The sequence below is a fragment of the Megascapheus bottae genome, chromosome 6, assembly GCF_031878675.1.
Source record: "Megascapheus bottae isolate mThoBot1 chromosome 6, mThoBot2.hap1, whole genome shotgun sequence".
Taxonomy (NCBI): domain Eukaryota; kingdom Metazoa; phylum Chordata; class Mammalia; order Rodentia; family Geomyidae; genus Megascapheus; species Megascapheus bottae.
Window position 1 is genome coordinate 80,719,753 of NC_143514.1, and position 15,090 is coordinate 80,734,842.

Genomic DNA, 15,090 nt, shown 5'->3' on the forward strand with positions numbered 1-15,090 from the left:
AAGGGACGCAACAACACTGAAAACACAAAGGAGGAACAAGGGATAGCTAGGACAGATTTTTTTTTTCTTTTTAAATAAGAACAAAACTTAGAAAGACTTGGAACCCAGGTGCCAGTGGCTCATGCCTATAATCCCAGCCACTCCAGAGGCTGAGACAGGAGGCTCACGATTAGAAGTCAGCCCAGGAATAAAGTCGTGAGACTGTGTTCTTCTCCAGTGAAGAACCAAAACTGAAGCTGTGGTTCAAGTGATAGAGAACTTGTCTTGAGCACAAAAGCTTAGGGAAGAGCCCAGGCCATAAGTTCAAGCCTCAGGACTGGAACAAAAAAGGAAAAAAAGGCCAGGTGTTTGGTCTAGTGGTAGAGTGTTTGCCTAGCATGCACGAAGATCCAGGTTTGACTCCTCGGTACCAGAAATGGTGCTGAGGCTCAAGTAGTAGAGTTCTAACCTTGAGAAAGTCCAAGGATAGTGCTCAGGCCCTGAGCTAAAGCCCAGGACTGGCACAAAAAAAAAAAAAAAAAGAGAGAGGGGGGGGAAGGGGAAGGACTTCAAAGATGTAGCAGTTTGAGATCATTTACCATAAAAGCAAACATCCTGCCAGGCGCAGTGGCTCACGCTTGTAATCCTACTACACAGGAGGCTGAGATTTGAGAATCACGGTTCAAAGCCAGTCCGGGCACTAAAGACCAAGAGACTCTTATCTCCAATTAACCAATAGAAGTTAAAAAAGAAAAAAAGAAGAAGAAGAAGAAAAAAGCAAGTGGAGCTGTATCTCAAGAGGTAGGATGGTAGCCTTGAGCTGAAGAGCTCAAGGACAGCGCCTGGGCCAGAGTTCAAGCCCTCTGACTGACAAAAAAACAAAAACAAAAGCAAAAGCAAACATCCCTTCAAAAGGCCTTAAAAGATATCACAGTATTGAAAAAGAAAATCACAGTATTAAAGCTCAGTAACTTAGTTACAAGTGGATCCCAAGTTATCAAGGAAAACATGACTTAAATATAAGTATTATACTTAATATAGGGGAAAAAGTACATTTTAATACATTTTGTTTACATATTGCTTTACATCATGTGAAATGTTTCCAAATAGATCATTTCATCCTCAATAACATCATAAGACAAGCAGGAAAGATCCCTTCATCACTAGCCAGGAACCTCTAGTAAATGGACGAGTTTATCAATGGCAGTTAATTTGTCTCAGAGAAAGAAGACATGAGAAGACACCCACACTTCTAGACTGGGGAGGAAGGCTGCCTACAAGGCCTCAACATAAGGCTGACTCACAATAACCTTCACCCAGAACTTAATCATTTCCAAAATTTCCCTCTTAAATACTCCCATCCAGGCTTTCATCCCACAGAACTGTCCTAAATCTCCTAGCTGTGGCAAAGGTAGTAAGTGCCACCACCATGACTGAGCAGTGTCGACTGACTTCTGGCTGGCTGACTCTCCTGCACAACTCTGACGAAGCAAGCTGTTACATGGGAAAGGCTCAAGTGGCAGGAATTGAGGGAGGGCAGCTTCTGGTCAACTGTCCACCGAGTGAATCTTCATATAACCCTGGGAGCCAAGACGTAAATTCTTCTCCACCTGTGCCCAGACCTTAGGTCCACACTGAATGCAGCTCCTGGGGCCAGAAAGCTGCAGAGGTCAGGCCCTTCTCAACTCCTCACCCAAAGAAACCCTGAGATAATATATTGTTTGAAGCCACCAAGCTGGTGGCTATTGGTTATAGCAGCACTGATACACCACAGCCCAACAGGTCCAGCAGCCCCAGTGATTTTGTTTCTCACCTTGAACTGTAAGAGGTGCTTAAAAACTGCTTTTTTTGCTGAGAAACACTGACTCCTTACTTGGGCCATAAAGTTCTGGCTCTCTTCCAGCTTGTGTTATGATGTTTTCCACCCTGCCTGCGCCAAGAAGGCTGACCTCCATGGACTTCAGCACCAGGGTTCCCTTGCCCTCTGAAAGTGCAATGGAGAAAAACAAAACAGGCTGATATGAATGATTCCCTCATCTTTAACCCACATTTCCAATGTCATGTCGTATATGTCCATTTTAAGGTGACCCCCAACTACATGTACAACAGAGCAGATACTCTGTGTCTGCTCTGCCCAAAACATCCTTGTCCTGTATGTTCTATCTCAACATGGCCTCAACCAAAGTCCCAGTAGCATGGTTCAAAATCTAGGAGTCACCTTCCCTCAAGATCTGCATTCAATTACAAAATAGTCACACAAGCTCACTCTTTAACCCAATGCTACAAAATTTCTACACTGGCCAAAAGTGACTTTCTCATCTCCTACTGCTTGCTCATTCATTTACGCATTCATTCAACCAACAAGCATTGAGCCCAAGACTCAATTTCTAATGTCTAAAAACATATATCCAACTAAGGAAAAGATGAAAAAGTAAACAAGCAACCCCAAAGCTATGACCCAGAAAACTACAGTGCTGCAGTGCAAAAAGAGAGCACTTGATCCAACCTGGAAAAGTAGGTGAAGTCAAGAAGGTGCAATACACAGTCTCACCTGGCCTGTGTTCTACAGGACAGCCACGGCAACCTCAACCGTAAGAAAGCATGGGACTCTGGCACAATCCAACATGATGAGTATGGCACTAGGCTGTGGACAGTGGAATGCAACACATGAGGGGGTGGCCCACATTAGTATCTTAAAGGAGAATTGACTTTATCCAATTTATTTCAGTCCTCTGCTTTAAAAACAAAATTAAAAATACAACAATCAAAGCCTTTCTCAGGGTAGAGAACAAAATCCAAGCTCACACATCAGACTTTCCAAGCCCCTGCCACTTGACTCTTACTTACTACCTTTTCCGGGATCGTCTGCCCACACACCCTCAATTCTAGCTAATACCTCATCCTCTCTTGGCTTTTGCTTTTGCTGTGTTTCTTCTGCTTGGAATCTCTTGTCCAACTACGCTGCTCCCCTGTCAGTTAACCCAGGCCAATCCTACCTCCCCTAAGAGTTTCCCCAGTTCCTCAGAGTGCCTCTGCTGTGGTCAGTCACATCCTCACTTGTCCCCTCTACGGGCTTCTGGAGTACACACGTGATGAAGTGAATCCTAATGCCAAAGACTAGGGAAAGCCAGTGGTTCACACAAGTAATCCTAGCAACTCGGGGGCTGAGATCTGACCACTGGGGTTCAAAGCCAGCCCAAGCAGGAAAGTCCATGAAACTCTTATCTCCAATCAGCCACCAGAACAGAAGTGGCACTGTGGCTCATAGTGGCAGAATGCAAAGAAACTCAGGGGCAGCGGCCAGACCCCAACTCAACCGACCAAAGTAAAAATCCTATGAAAAAGGATGAGAAACATATTCAGCTCACAAACATGCCATTTCTAAGAGGCCAATGAGAGGTCATAGAGAAATAATTACTTTTTAATTATATGGAAACAATCAAAAGCCTAGATTCCAGCCAGGTGCTGGTAGCTCACAATCTACTTAGGCTGACACAGACTCCTTTTCAACCATGAGCTAGATATGGTGGCATGAGTCATCCTAGCTTTGCGGGAGGCATAAATAAGTGGATTCAGTCCAGGCATGCACATGGGCAGGAAGCCAGACCCATCTCAAAAAATAACTACCGCAGCAGGGTGCCGGTGGCTCACACCTATAATCCTAGCTACTCAGGAGGCTGAGATCTGGGGATCATGGCTGGAAACCAAACCAGATAGAAAAACCTGCAAGATTCAATTTCCAAAATAATTAGCAAAAGACTGAATTGCCAGCTAAGCAAGCAAGCAAATGTGAGGCCCTTTTATTTCAAACACTGGTACCAATACACACACACACAGACACACAGACACACACACAGACACACACACACAGACACACACACACACACACACACACACACACACACACGGTAAGTAATAAAAGGCGTAAGAATGATTAAAATACATTGTAAACATGTGGAAATGTAACAATGAAATCCAGCTCTGTATAATTTAGGTTAAGCTAATTTTTTTAATTGCTTAAAGTTTCACATAAAATAAGTTTGGCAACACTAGATTAAATAAAACATCTTTTTAACCTGCCAAAATGGCTGGCAGTGTGACCCATAACAGAGGGTCTTCCTAGCAAGTTGAAACTTCATTCAAACCCCAGTAACACGGGGGAGGAAAAAAAAAGCCTAGATTTCAGTATTTTCATATGAATTATCCTTAAATAACAGTGGCTATTTATGATTTTAATAAGGAAAGCCGCATGTGATGGCTCATGCCTACAAACTTAGCTATCCTTGGGAGGCTGAGATGGAAAGATCATAGTTTGAAGCCACTCCAGGCAAAAAGTTCACAGGATACTATCTCAACCAATGTTTTAACAGCAGGGCATGGTGACACATATCTGTTCATCCAAGCCACAAGGGAATGCTATCCCAATCATAAACATGAGACCCTATTAGAAAATAACTAGGGCAAAAATGAATGGAGATGCAGTACTAAGCAATGCACTTAGCACAAACTCCAGTACCATCAAAATAAGCAAGCAAGCTCAGAAAGAGTACTTAACTTACTTGGCCACAACACTTCAAGCATTTCTTTTATAAAAGTTATACATAATCACAACATAACCCAACCATCTCCACATATCCTACTACTCATCATACCTGCAATTTCTTTTCCTAATTGTTCCCTCAATTAACCCCCCATGTTCCTGCAGAATTCTGCTCAGAAAGCTTCCACAACCTGTCAGATAAGTCAAATCCCTTCTGACACATGACACTCGCCTTAGGGACACTGCATCCACATGGATGCCATTCCATCGAGCAGGATTGACTCTGCCTTTTCCTATGCCTAGTACAAATAAGACAGTTTTATAATTTGCTAAGTAAATGAACTGACTCAAAGCCTAACAATAACAAGATCCTGTATCCTTTAATAGGCCCAACAATAACTGTATAAATCCTAAAATCACAATATTATAGTAACACGTTTAACTCATTTTTTTTTTCTTTTTTGTGGGTCATGGGGCTTGAACTCTGAGTCTGTGCATGGTCCCTGAGCAATTCAGCTCAAGGTTACCACCCTACCCTAGAGTCAAGCCTCACTTCCCATTTTCCACGTTTAATTGGAGATACCAGTCTCAGGTCCTTTTGTGCTCGGGCTGGCTTTGAACCTTGATCCTCAGATCTCAGCCTCTTGAGTAGCTAGGATTACAGGCATAAGCCACCATACCCAGCCACATTTAACTCTTTAACAAAGATTCAAATAACACCATCTACTCTCTATTAGCCAAAAGGTGTGTTAACCAATGTACCACACTTTTTCTATACAAGCAAAGCTTCAGAAAATTCACACATCTTTAAAAGCACAACGAAGGAGCCATGAATTTGGCCTAGTGGTAGAGTGCCTGCCTAGGAAGCATGAAGATTCCTTGGTACACATATATAAAAAAAAGCCAGAAATGATACCGTGGCTCAAGTGGTAGAACACTAGCTTTGAGAAAGCTCAAGGACAGTGCTCATGCCCTGAGGTCAAGCCCCAGGACTGGCCAAAAAAAAAAAAGCACAAAGAAGGTGTTTGCTTGCCAGATTTTGGGCTGATTGTGCACTCTTCTGCCAAGTTCCTTTCAAAATGGTTTCTTTACACAAGACCCCAATAGCCCAAGCCATTTCTAACCATTTGGAGATTCATCTGGGATCTCTCACATCACCCAAGAAATCCTGGAAGCTCTCCCTTAGGAAGAGATGCATACATCAGGCTCATAGCAACAGCTTGGGAGGTTCTAAACCAGCATTCCCTCCTTGCTGATAATGGATTCAGACTTGAAAGTGAATTGGCAACACAAGAAAGCTGCCAAAGTAAATGGGGCCTGGACAAAGGGACACAGACTAAAACTGCAATGCCTAGTGTCTCCTCAGCCCTATCATCCCCTAAGGCAACAAGGACTGTGGGCCCAGATACCACAACTCAAGTTTATATACTCTAAACCTGGACACTATGTTGAAAGTCAACTATACAACTTGTGACTAGGGATGGAGAGAAAAACTGAGAGACGGAGGAAAGGGGTACATCCAAAAAGAAATACACTCTTTGCCTCACTTATGTAACTTTATTCCTTCTGTACAGTAAACACAGAGTAAACATTTGATGGTAATTCCACACATACATAACTTATCTAAGAGAAGTAAAAGCATTTATCTAACAAAAAGCTTGTGCATTGCAGAGTTTTTCATAAGAGTCAAAAGGTGGGTTAACTTGTATGCCCATCATCCAGTGAGTAGAAAAACAAAGTGTGGGGGGGGGGGAGGGTAATGGGTACCAAGACATGTGAAAGGGTATCAATGTATGTGAATTAATGCACCTTCTATCTGGCAAATACCATATAACCCTTTTATTAATTACAATAAAAAATATTAAAAAAAAGAAAAACAAAGTGTGGTACGTCCTGACAACAGACTATTATTCCGCCTAAAAGGAATTATATAATGACACAGTCAACAACAGATGAACCCTGCAAACCCTGCAAACATGCCAACAGAAATAAGCCAGTCACAAAATCACAAATACTTTATGATTCCATGTCTAGAAAAGGCAAGTCCATAGAGACAGGAAGTAGATTAGTAATTGCCCAGAGAAAGGCAGAAGGGGAGCCAGGCACTGGTGGCTCATGCCTGTATTCTAGGACCCAGGAAGCTGAGATTTGAGGATTGCAGTTCAAAGCCAGCTTGGCATGAACGTTCATGAGACTCTTATTTCCAATTAACCACCAAAAAACAGGAAATGGTGCTGTGTCTCAAAGTGGTGCAGTGCTAGCTAGCCTTTGCGATCAGGGACAGTACCCAGGCCCAGAGTTCACAACCAACCAAAAAAGAAAGGAAGGGGGAGCATGCAGAAGGGGAGTGACTGCCAAAAGGTACAGAAACTTTTTAGACTGATGAAAATGAAAATGTGGTGATGACAGTTGCATAACCATATAAATATACTAAAAAACCACTTTTGGGAGGCAGTACTAAGGTTTGAACTCAGGACCTTGTGCTTTGCCAGGCTAGAGCTCTACTATCTGGGCCAATAATGAAACAAAGAGTTCTCATTATTTTTCCAAATAGTCTCTTATTTCTGGCCAGGCCAGGCCGGATCGTGGTCCTACTTAGACTTTTATCGTGGCAGAGATAACAGGCACACACCAGTAGGTCTAACTTTTTATTAGTAACAAGGAATCCCATAAGCTTTTTGTGTAGCCTCCTAAGTGCAGCCAGGATTACAGGTGTGAGGTGCCATGCCTAACAACCACTACATTTTTGAAAGATCAACATTAGGGTACACAAATTAATAGCATTATTTAAAGAGGAATCAAATCCCTTTAACTACTAAAACTGATCTGCTGGTTGTTTCTTTAAAATAAAATACAACATAACTAACCACTGCTTGCTTGCATAATCAATGTCAACTCAAGGTCACCACTGTGAAACACCAACTACCAAAGCACTATAAACTTAAGAGGTCAATGTGTTGGCTCTCAGTCCTTTATATAATACCTCCAAACAACTGTGTTTTCAGGCTGCCATCCATAACTACATTCTCTCCTTCTGTTTCCTCCTAACTGGAGAAATCATAAAAATCAAGAGACTAAGGGCAGGGAGACTAAATAAAGGAAAATACCTGAGGAGGGTTTAAACAAGTGACAGATTTTTTTTTTTTTTTGGTTAGTCATGGGACTTGAACTCTGGTCCTGGCACTGTCTCTGAGCTCTTCAGCTCTAAGGCTACCACCCTATCCCTTGAGCCTCAGCCCCACTTCCCTTTTCTAGTGGTTAACTGAAGAAGAGAGTCTCGCGTCCTTTTTTTTTTTTTTTTTTTGCCAGTCAGGGCCTGTGCACCATCCTGTCCTTGACACGTTTTTTGTTTTTTGCTTTTTGCTCAAGGCCAGTGCTATGACAATTGAGCCACAGCAACACTTCCAGTTTTTCTGTGTATGCAGTACTGAGCAATTGAACCCAGAGTTTCATGCATGCCAGGCAAGCACTCTACCACTAAGCCATACTCCCAGCCCTGAGTCTCACATTCTTTAGTGCCCAGGTTGGCTTTGAACCACGATCCTCAGATCTCAGCCTCCTGAGTAGCCACAGTTGAGAGCCACCGTGCCCGGCTAAGTGACAGACTCTTTTGAGTCTACTCTGTGTTGTTCTTCCTATTTAGGTGCCAGACAATTAAAACAGTCCACTTTCTGTTCCTTCTACCCCGACTGAAGGCAACTGTCTTACCATGGACAGACAACTCCAAACTTTTAAGCCTACTGGTCACTCCACAAAGGAGAAACAGGAAGGGCTTCCCAGTATGTGAACTGCAGCATGTTATATGCACTGGCCTCCCCAAACTGCATGATTCTCCCTCAGAACTACCACAGAGCAAAAACTACACAGACCACTGAATTCCAGGGTATCCTGCTTTGGTGTCATTCCAAGGTCTAATACCCACTGCTGATTTATTCAACATGCATGAAGGCTGGTGGCTGAGCTTGCCAGACCTTCTACCCACCTACAGTGACCACTTTACCTGCAAAAGTTTAATCCCTACAGCAACTAAACCCAAGAAACCTATTTAGGAGTAGATATCCTTTCATTGCTTCATGGAGAAAGTTCAAGGTGCCAGAGTCCCTGCCACAGCCCCTTTGCACCTAAGCTCTTCTCGGTCTAGTTCCTCTGTATGACCATTAGGCCACTGCTCCTAACTGCCTTTTGCCAGGATGAACACAAAGCCTTGCACTGAGGGGGGTCAGCCCCACTCTGCGCTGAGTGGTATCATTCCACTGGAGCCATGTCAAGTCCAGTGACGATGAGCACTGCAAGTCAAGGCACACGAAAGCCAGCCCTGCGGCCACAGCAAACTTAGCAGAAGACAGCAGAAAAATGGGAGGCTGCAAGGAGAAATGGAAGGGGACACAGACAAGAAGCCTTGGCATCCCAGAGATCCCAGCTGGGCCCAGAGGGAACGTTCAGTACAGGCGCTCTGGGGCAGTCCCCAGACTGGCTGCTGTACTTCCTGTCCATCTTGGAGCAGGAGACTGTTTTTGTTCTTCCTGGATTAGAACTGCCCCTACTTAACCTAACTTGAATGGTCTAATTTAAAGTGGAGACAGCTTACCTCACCTGACAAGAACTCCAAACCACCTACATTTCTGAGTGTCCATTATGACTTCTCTGAATGAGCCAGGCAATTCTCTACAAATATTAAAATTCTCACCTAAAAAAGAAAATACCTTAGGTATAAATGAACACCTATTTACTAACTTTGTGTATATGCAATTTTTGATGATTTACTTAAGGCACAATTTACAATCCTAAAATAATGAAAACACTAGAACCTTGTAACTACTTTTCTCATTGAAATCCACTTGACACTTTTATTTTTTTAACGTTGTCAAGATATACTCAACATAAAATCAGTATTCTAGCCATTTCTGACCATGCAACTTGGTTGTAATAAATACTTTCAACCGGTTTATTTTAAGGCATTCTGAAAGTCATGACTCTTCGTAACGAAAAAATGATTCTACCTCTGATCCTTCATAAAAACAACCAGGGCAAAGAACGGCATCAGGATGACAGGGTGGTGGGGTGGTGAAGAAGGAACATCTGCCACAACCTGGAGCAATACCACGGCAGCGAAATCCATCCTCAGTGCCTCCAGACATGGCCAAGAGGTAACAGTCTAAAAATACTTCCACAGGACAGATGAAAGCTGTCAAGGATATTCTGCCCAGTGAAGAGAGGTCATCACTACCACCACATTTGTATCAGACGGCATTCACACAAGCAGCCGTGGTCAGATTTAAAATAATCAGGTTCAATACAGGAAGACCAATATTCCCTTCCCCTCCCAGAATGCCTGCAATAAATTCCTGGGATTTAAATTTGGTCAAGTAATCTTTGATCAATTTCTAAAGGACCCCTAGGAAGAAAGGCAAGTACTTCAAAAGCTCTGAGTACCCACTCACCACCTTTCTACTCGTTACAGCTTTCTTTTTAGCACAATAGCTTCCATCAATAAAACTAAACGAGGAAGAAATATCCATCCAAGCTTTGTCAAAGTAAATGACTTAGCCAGCACAAGATGGAAAGAACAAGGCAGAAAATGTTTATAAGAACACAAGCAACTTTAACTTGTCCCTATCTCTAAATATGAAAGAAATTTCTAACAACATGAATTATGTTCAAGGCCTTCCCAAATGCCAATGCCTCGGTAGTTATGTCCAAGGGAAGATCCCGTATTATTAATTCTAGTGGACCACAGCAACTCCACAATCTGCAAACACTAACAGGAAGACTTTACTTAATTACTAGAAATCAAGGCATCTTAATGTAGTAATCAACTCCAAAAAAATGCAACCACACAAAATACATACTATCAAAAATATAAAAAACATCTTGAAGTCATCTGCAACTTTTCAATTATAACCATGCACTGTTTGTTTTATAAAACTACAGATTCTCATCCATACCTCAGTAAGAACCTTAAACCTATCCCAGGGAATAACCAAGAAGGCCATGTGTGCATCTTCTTTAAAAACTTAAACCATTTTTATATTCTGTAATAAATACAGTGTAGTTAACAGATGCAAAAGATCAGCCCTCTATGTGTACAAGAAAGTACCTCAGAAGCTGTAGCTCAAATCCCTCCCACACTGCTTGAACTTACATATTTATTCATGAGCTAGAGCCAATAACTCAAAAAGAAAAGGAACAGTTATGACAAACAGCTAAATACTAGCAAAGTAAGGTATCTGTGGAGCAGAACACATATATGTCCAACTTCATTCTATCATTGTTGGACCAAAAGAACTTTAGAGGTCATTTTTAGGACAACCCTTTATTCAACCATGAATCTTGTAAAAATCATTACCAAGTAATTCATTCCATAGCAAACCCCTATACCACAAAAAAGGAAAAAAAAAGTGATGGGGCACACAGGTGAAATGCCAACTACTCAAGAGGTGGCGATAGGAGGATCTTCAGTTCAAAGCCAAGGCAAAGGAAGCAGAGAGCCTATCTACGCACGCACACACGGAAAGAAAGAAAGAAAGAGAGAGAGAGAGAGAGAGAGAGAGAGAGAGAGAGAGAGAGAGAGAGAGGAAGGAAGGAAGGAAGGAAGGAAGGAAGGAAGGAAGGAAGGAAGGAAGGAAGGAAGGAAAAAAGAAGAGAGAGAGAAAGAGAGAAAGGAAGGAAGGAAGGAAGGAAGGAAGGAAGGAAGGAAGGAAGTAAGTTAGGAAGAGAGAGAGAGAGAAAGAGAGAGAGAGAAAGAGAGAAAGCAAGCAAGCAAGCGAGCAAGCGAGCTGGGTTACACAACCCACTGGTAGAACAAGTGCCTAGGGTTTGCAAGGCCCTTATTTCAATAAGGAAGAGGAGGAAGAGGAAGGGTCTGATCAAGGTACATGGTATGCATACATGGACAGATCAAAATAAAATCCTTTGTACAACCAATTGATGTTAATGCAGAACAAAGAAAGAAAAAGAAGGATTGAGAGAGATGGAGAAGCAGAAACTGTAAGGAATTTTAAATTTGGCCAAGGGAGAAATCTTGTCAATGAGAGAAAGCCTTCTTTGCATCTCTGGCGCACAGTAGCAGCAGCAAGGGCAGCACACAGCTGGCTGGGGTCCTCATTCCTAGGCAAATGTTCCCAGCTACAAGAGAGGGGGAAATGATAGCTGGAAAGCCCAGAGGACTTGTTTCAGGTGCCTCAGGGGAAGTGAACACATCATGGCTACAGACCACAGCATCAGGTGAGGATACAGGTGACAGCCCTGACATGACAGCACTCTTCCCAACACTGTGGAGTCTCAAGCAGTGCAGCCTACATACAACTTCTCCTAAGTCCTACAGAGGAATATGGATTTGAAGAATAGCAAGTTCTTAAACCAAGGAATATTTCTTTTTTCAATTACTACTCACAATGGTTGGGAGATGGCTCAGTGGCAGAGCACTTGCCTAGCATTCAGAACACCTGGGTTACAGCCAGGCGCGGTGGCTCACGCCTGTAATCCTAGCTACTCAGGAGGCTGAGATCTGAGGATCAAGGTTCAAAGCCAGCTCGGGCACAAAAGGACCTGAGAGTCTTATCTCCAATTAACCTCTAGAAAACGGAAGTGGGGCTTGGCTCAAGGGTAAGGCTACAACCCTACCCTTGAGCCTAAGTGCCCAGGCCAAGTTCAAGCCCCATGACACACACACACAAAAAAAAAAAAAACAAAAAACCTACTTACAAATAGATTCCTCCTGGGGCCAGGAGTTTGGCCTAGTGGTAGAGTGCTTGCTTAGCATGCATGAAGACCCCGGTTCGATTCCTTGGTACCACATACGTAGCAAAAAGCCAGAAGTGGTGCTGTGGCTCAAGTGGTAGAGCCCTAGCCTTGAGAAAATCCAGGGACAGTGCTCAGGCCCTGAGCCCAAGCCCAGGCAAAAAAAAAAAAGAAGAAGAAAGCAGCCTAAGGACAGTGCTCAGGCCCCAAGTTCAAGCCTCATGACTGGAAAAAAAAAAAAAAAGATTCCTTCCTATAAATAATATTTAAATAATACCAAAACTATTTGGTTCTTAGAAATAACAAGTGCCACTTAAGCATTTAAATAAATAATCACAAGCTAATTGCTTTGTTTTCTTTTTCTTGGTCAATCTACCTCTAAGAGAAACAGCTTACAGACCCCTCATCTCTGTTATCCATCTGACAGCTGAGTTCAATCTACAGGAACATGAAGCTTCAGTTCCATTTAAGAACAGGAGACACTATCTGTGACTTTTTAAATCTCCAGCCTAAGTTTGTGAGGCCCTGGGCTCAATCCTCAGCACCAGAAACAAAAAGGAGAAAGAAAGACGACAGAAAGAGTATTGATTAAATGGTTTCAGTTTGAATCATCTACTCTAACCATGAATAACTGTGCTAAAATGGTACTTCCTAAATGTAACACATTTTATTTCTAAATGTTCTTGGCAATTAAGCATCCAAGAAGTTAGCAAACCCCCAAGAAAGCAGAGAAAAGTGAACTTTTCTACAGCTCAGCATTCATTAACCACAGGAGGCTTGAAAGATGCCACAGGCCAAAGGCCAAGCCACCACATGGACCCTATGGAGGAAACTCCAAAGGTTTCTTCAGAAACCAGTATCACACCATGCTAAATTACAAGCAGCGCTCCCCTCAAGAGGATGGAGTCCACAGCTATGCAACAGCACAATCTATGGGAGAGAAAATCAGTGATGCTTTACCAGTTCCATAATAACATTATATTAAAATACTTCAAAATATAATTTAAAATGTTAAAATAACAGTGTTTAAAAAAAAACCTAAATTCCTTTTGAACATAATTTGAGTAGAACATGATTTTAATTTCCATACTTTTCTGAAATAAAGTAGAATTATCCAATTTTTTTAAATACTACTTCGTAACACAGAAGCTATCATACATTTATCTGAACATGCAACCAGAACAAAAATTTTGTTATAGTATGTTCACAACACAATCCCCAAAACCATGAGATAATTAAACTGTCTTCAGACCTTTTCAATTTGGCCCTGCAATGATGCAAACCAGCAAGAGCTATAAAAGAAACTTCAGCATCTTAGTTTCTATTATACATTATCACTGACTTGTAGGGTGGTAATAGCAACCTGATTTGTGCATGCACATAAGTTAGCTCAGGAATAGGAAAGGAGAAGAGACTTAGAAGCATCAAATTCATGAATGAAGATGTTGGACTCCCAGTTAAGGTTTAAAGAAGCACTGAATGGGGCCAGGAGTTTGGCCTACTAGTAGAGTGCTTGCCTAGCATACACAAAGACCTGGGTTCAATTCGTCAGTACCACATACATAGAAAAAAGCCGGAAGTGGTGCTGAGGCTCAAGTGGTAGAACTCCAGCCTTGAGAAAGCCCAAGGATAGTGCTCAAACCCCGAGCTCAAGCCCAGGACTGGCAAAAAAAAAAAAAAAAAAAAACCCTTGATGAAATTCAGGATCTTTTGGGATCGTAAACTATGAAGCACTTGATAAACAATGTAAAACAAGTAAGACTTCCTTATTCAAATGAAAAACTGTTATCAACAACCTTTTTCCTAGACAAGAAATGAAAAATACACAATTTATATGGCATAAACTAAACCAGAGAACTGTTTCATGTTGTTGTTAGAGGTAACATTTAAAGACATGGTGAATTATGTCTCTAAATATGGACATAATCTCCATCTTAACCCTCAATCTTTCTCCTATCTAACTATCCCATGACCTACCAGTCAAAAAGAGCACAATACAGATCTCAAAGAAGCCTACTGGCTGGCACAGCGATACCACACCTGATTTTAAGTAATTCTGAATATAAGTGATAAAACTCGATGACCCACTGAAATTTTTATATAATGATGTGATATAAACCAATAAAAAGAGATTACAGAACTTTAACTTACTCAGAACTATTAAAAGTGGCTAGAAGTAGGCCCACATCTCAAATCTACAGGCAGCATTGAAAACATAAGTAGTAATACAAACTTCTCTAAAGTTTAGACATAATTTTCTAAAATCCTTTTATTCAAAATATCTAAGTCACTGGTCCCTAAATCCCGAATGTTTCCCAGAAAATACAACATTATCACACTCTTAGAAAATAACAGTAACCCTCAGATCCTTCGTAATCCCTCCGAAGCCCAAAGCTACAATGACATTCTCTCCTTACCATTTTACACCTTAAAACAGCCATTCACCCAAAATGGATTTTTTTTAATTTAAGCAATAAACAATTTTGCCAATAAACATTTTTAAAGGAGATCTTATTAAGTTAAAATGCAAACATGCCAGTTTTATCTGTAAATCTAAAATGTGAACAGACCATTTCACATTTCTACCACTAACATCATCCATAGAGCGTCACTACCCCCTTGTGGATTCACAATAAAAATTCCTTATCTCCAATCTCCACCTTTCAAATGCTCCACACGGCTGATGTTTCATCAAAGTTTACATTTTCTCACTAAGCACAGCTATCTTATTTCAAGTATTTTTTTCAAACAGAAAACACTTAACATTTTACAGTAACCAATCTCATCAACTTATCTGTCAGCTAAGTGCTCTAGGTGGCAGAGCATTCCTC

The 15,090-nt window shown here is 41.6% G+C and overlaps 1 protein-coding gene across 14 annotated transcripts in view; it reads right to left on the minus strand.

Moving 5' to 3' along the window:
- The window catches only part of Camta1 (calmodulin binding transcription activator 1), a 684,963-nt gene that overhangs the window by 661,657 nt on the left and 8,216 nt on the right, over positions 1 to 15,090 (minus strand). For 12 of the 14 annotated variants that reach the window (XM_090335932.1, XM_090335931.1, XM_090335930.1 and 9 more), the window contains exons 2-3: positions 2,531 to 2,623; positions 1,793 to 1,963 (exon numbers count right to left, since the gene is read on the minus strand). The exons of 1 other annotated variant lie outside the window; for it this stretch is intronic. In XM_090335932.1, coding sequence (XP_090192058.1) covers positions 1,793 to 1,861 — 69 coding nt within the window. In that variant the 5' untranslated portion in view covers positions 1,862 to 1,963; positions 2,531 to 2,623. The remainder of the gene's footprint in view (positions 1 to 1,792; positions 1,964 to 2,530; positions 2,624 to 15,090) is intronic. One more of the 14 variants, XM_090335918.1, reaches the window with a different exon arrangement.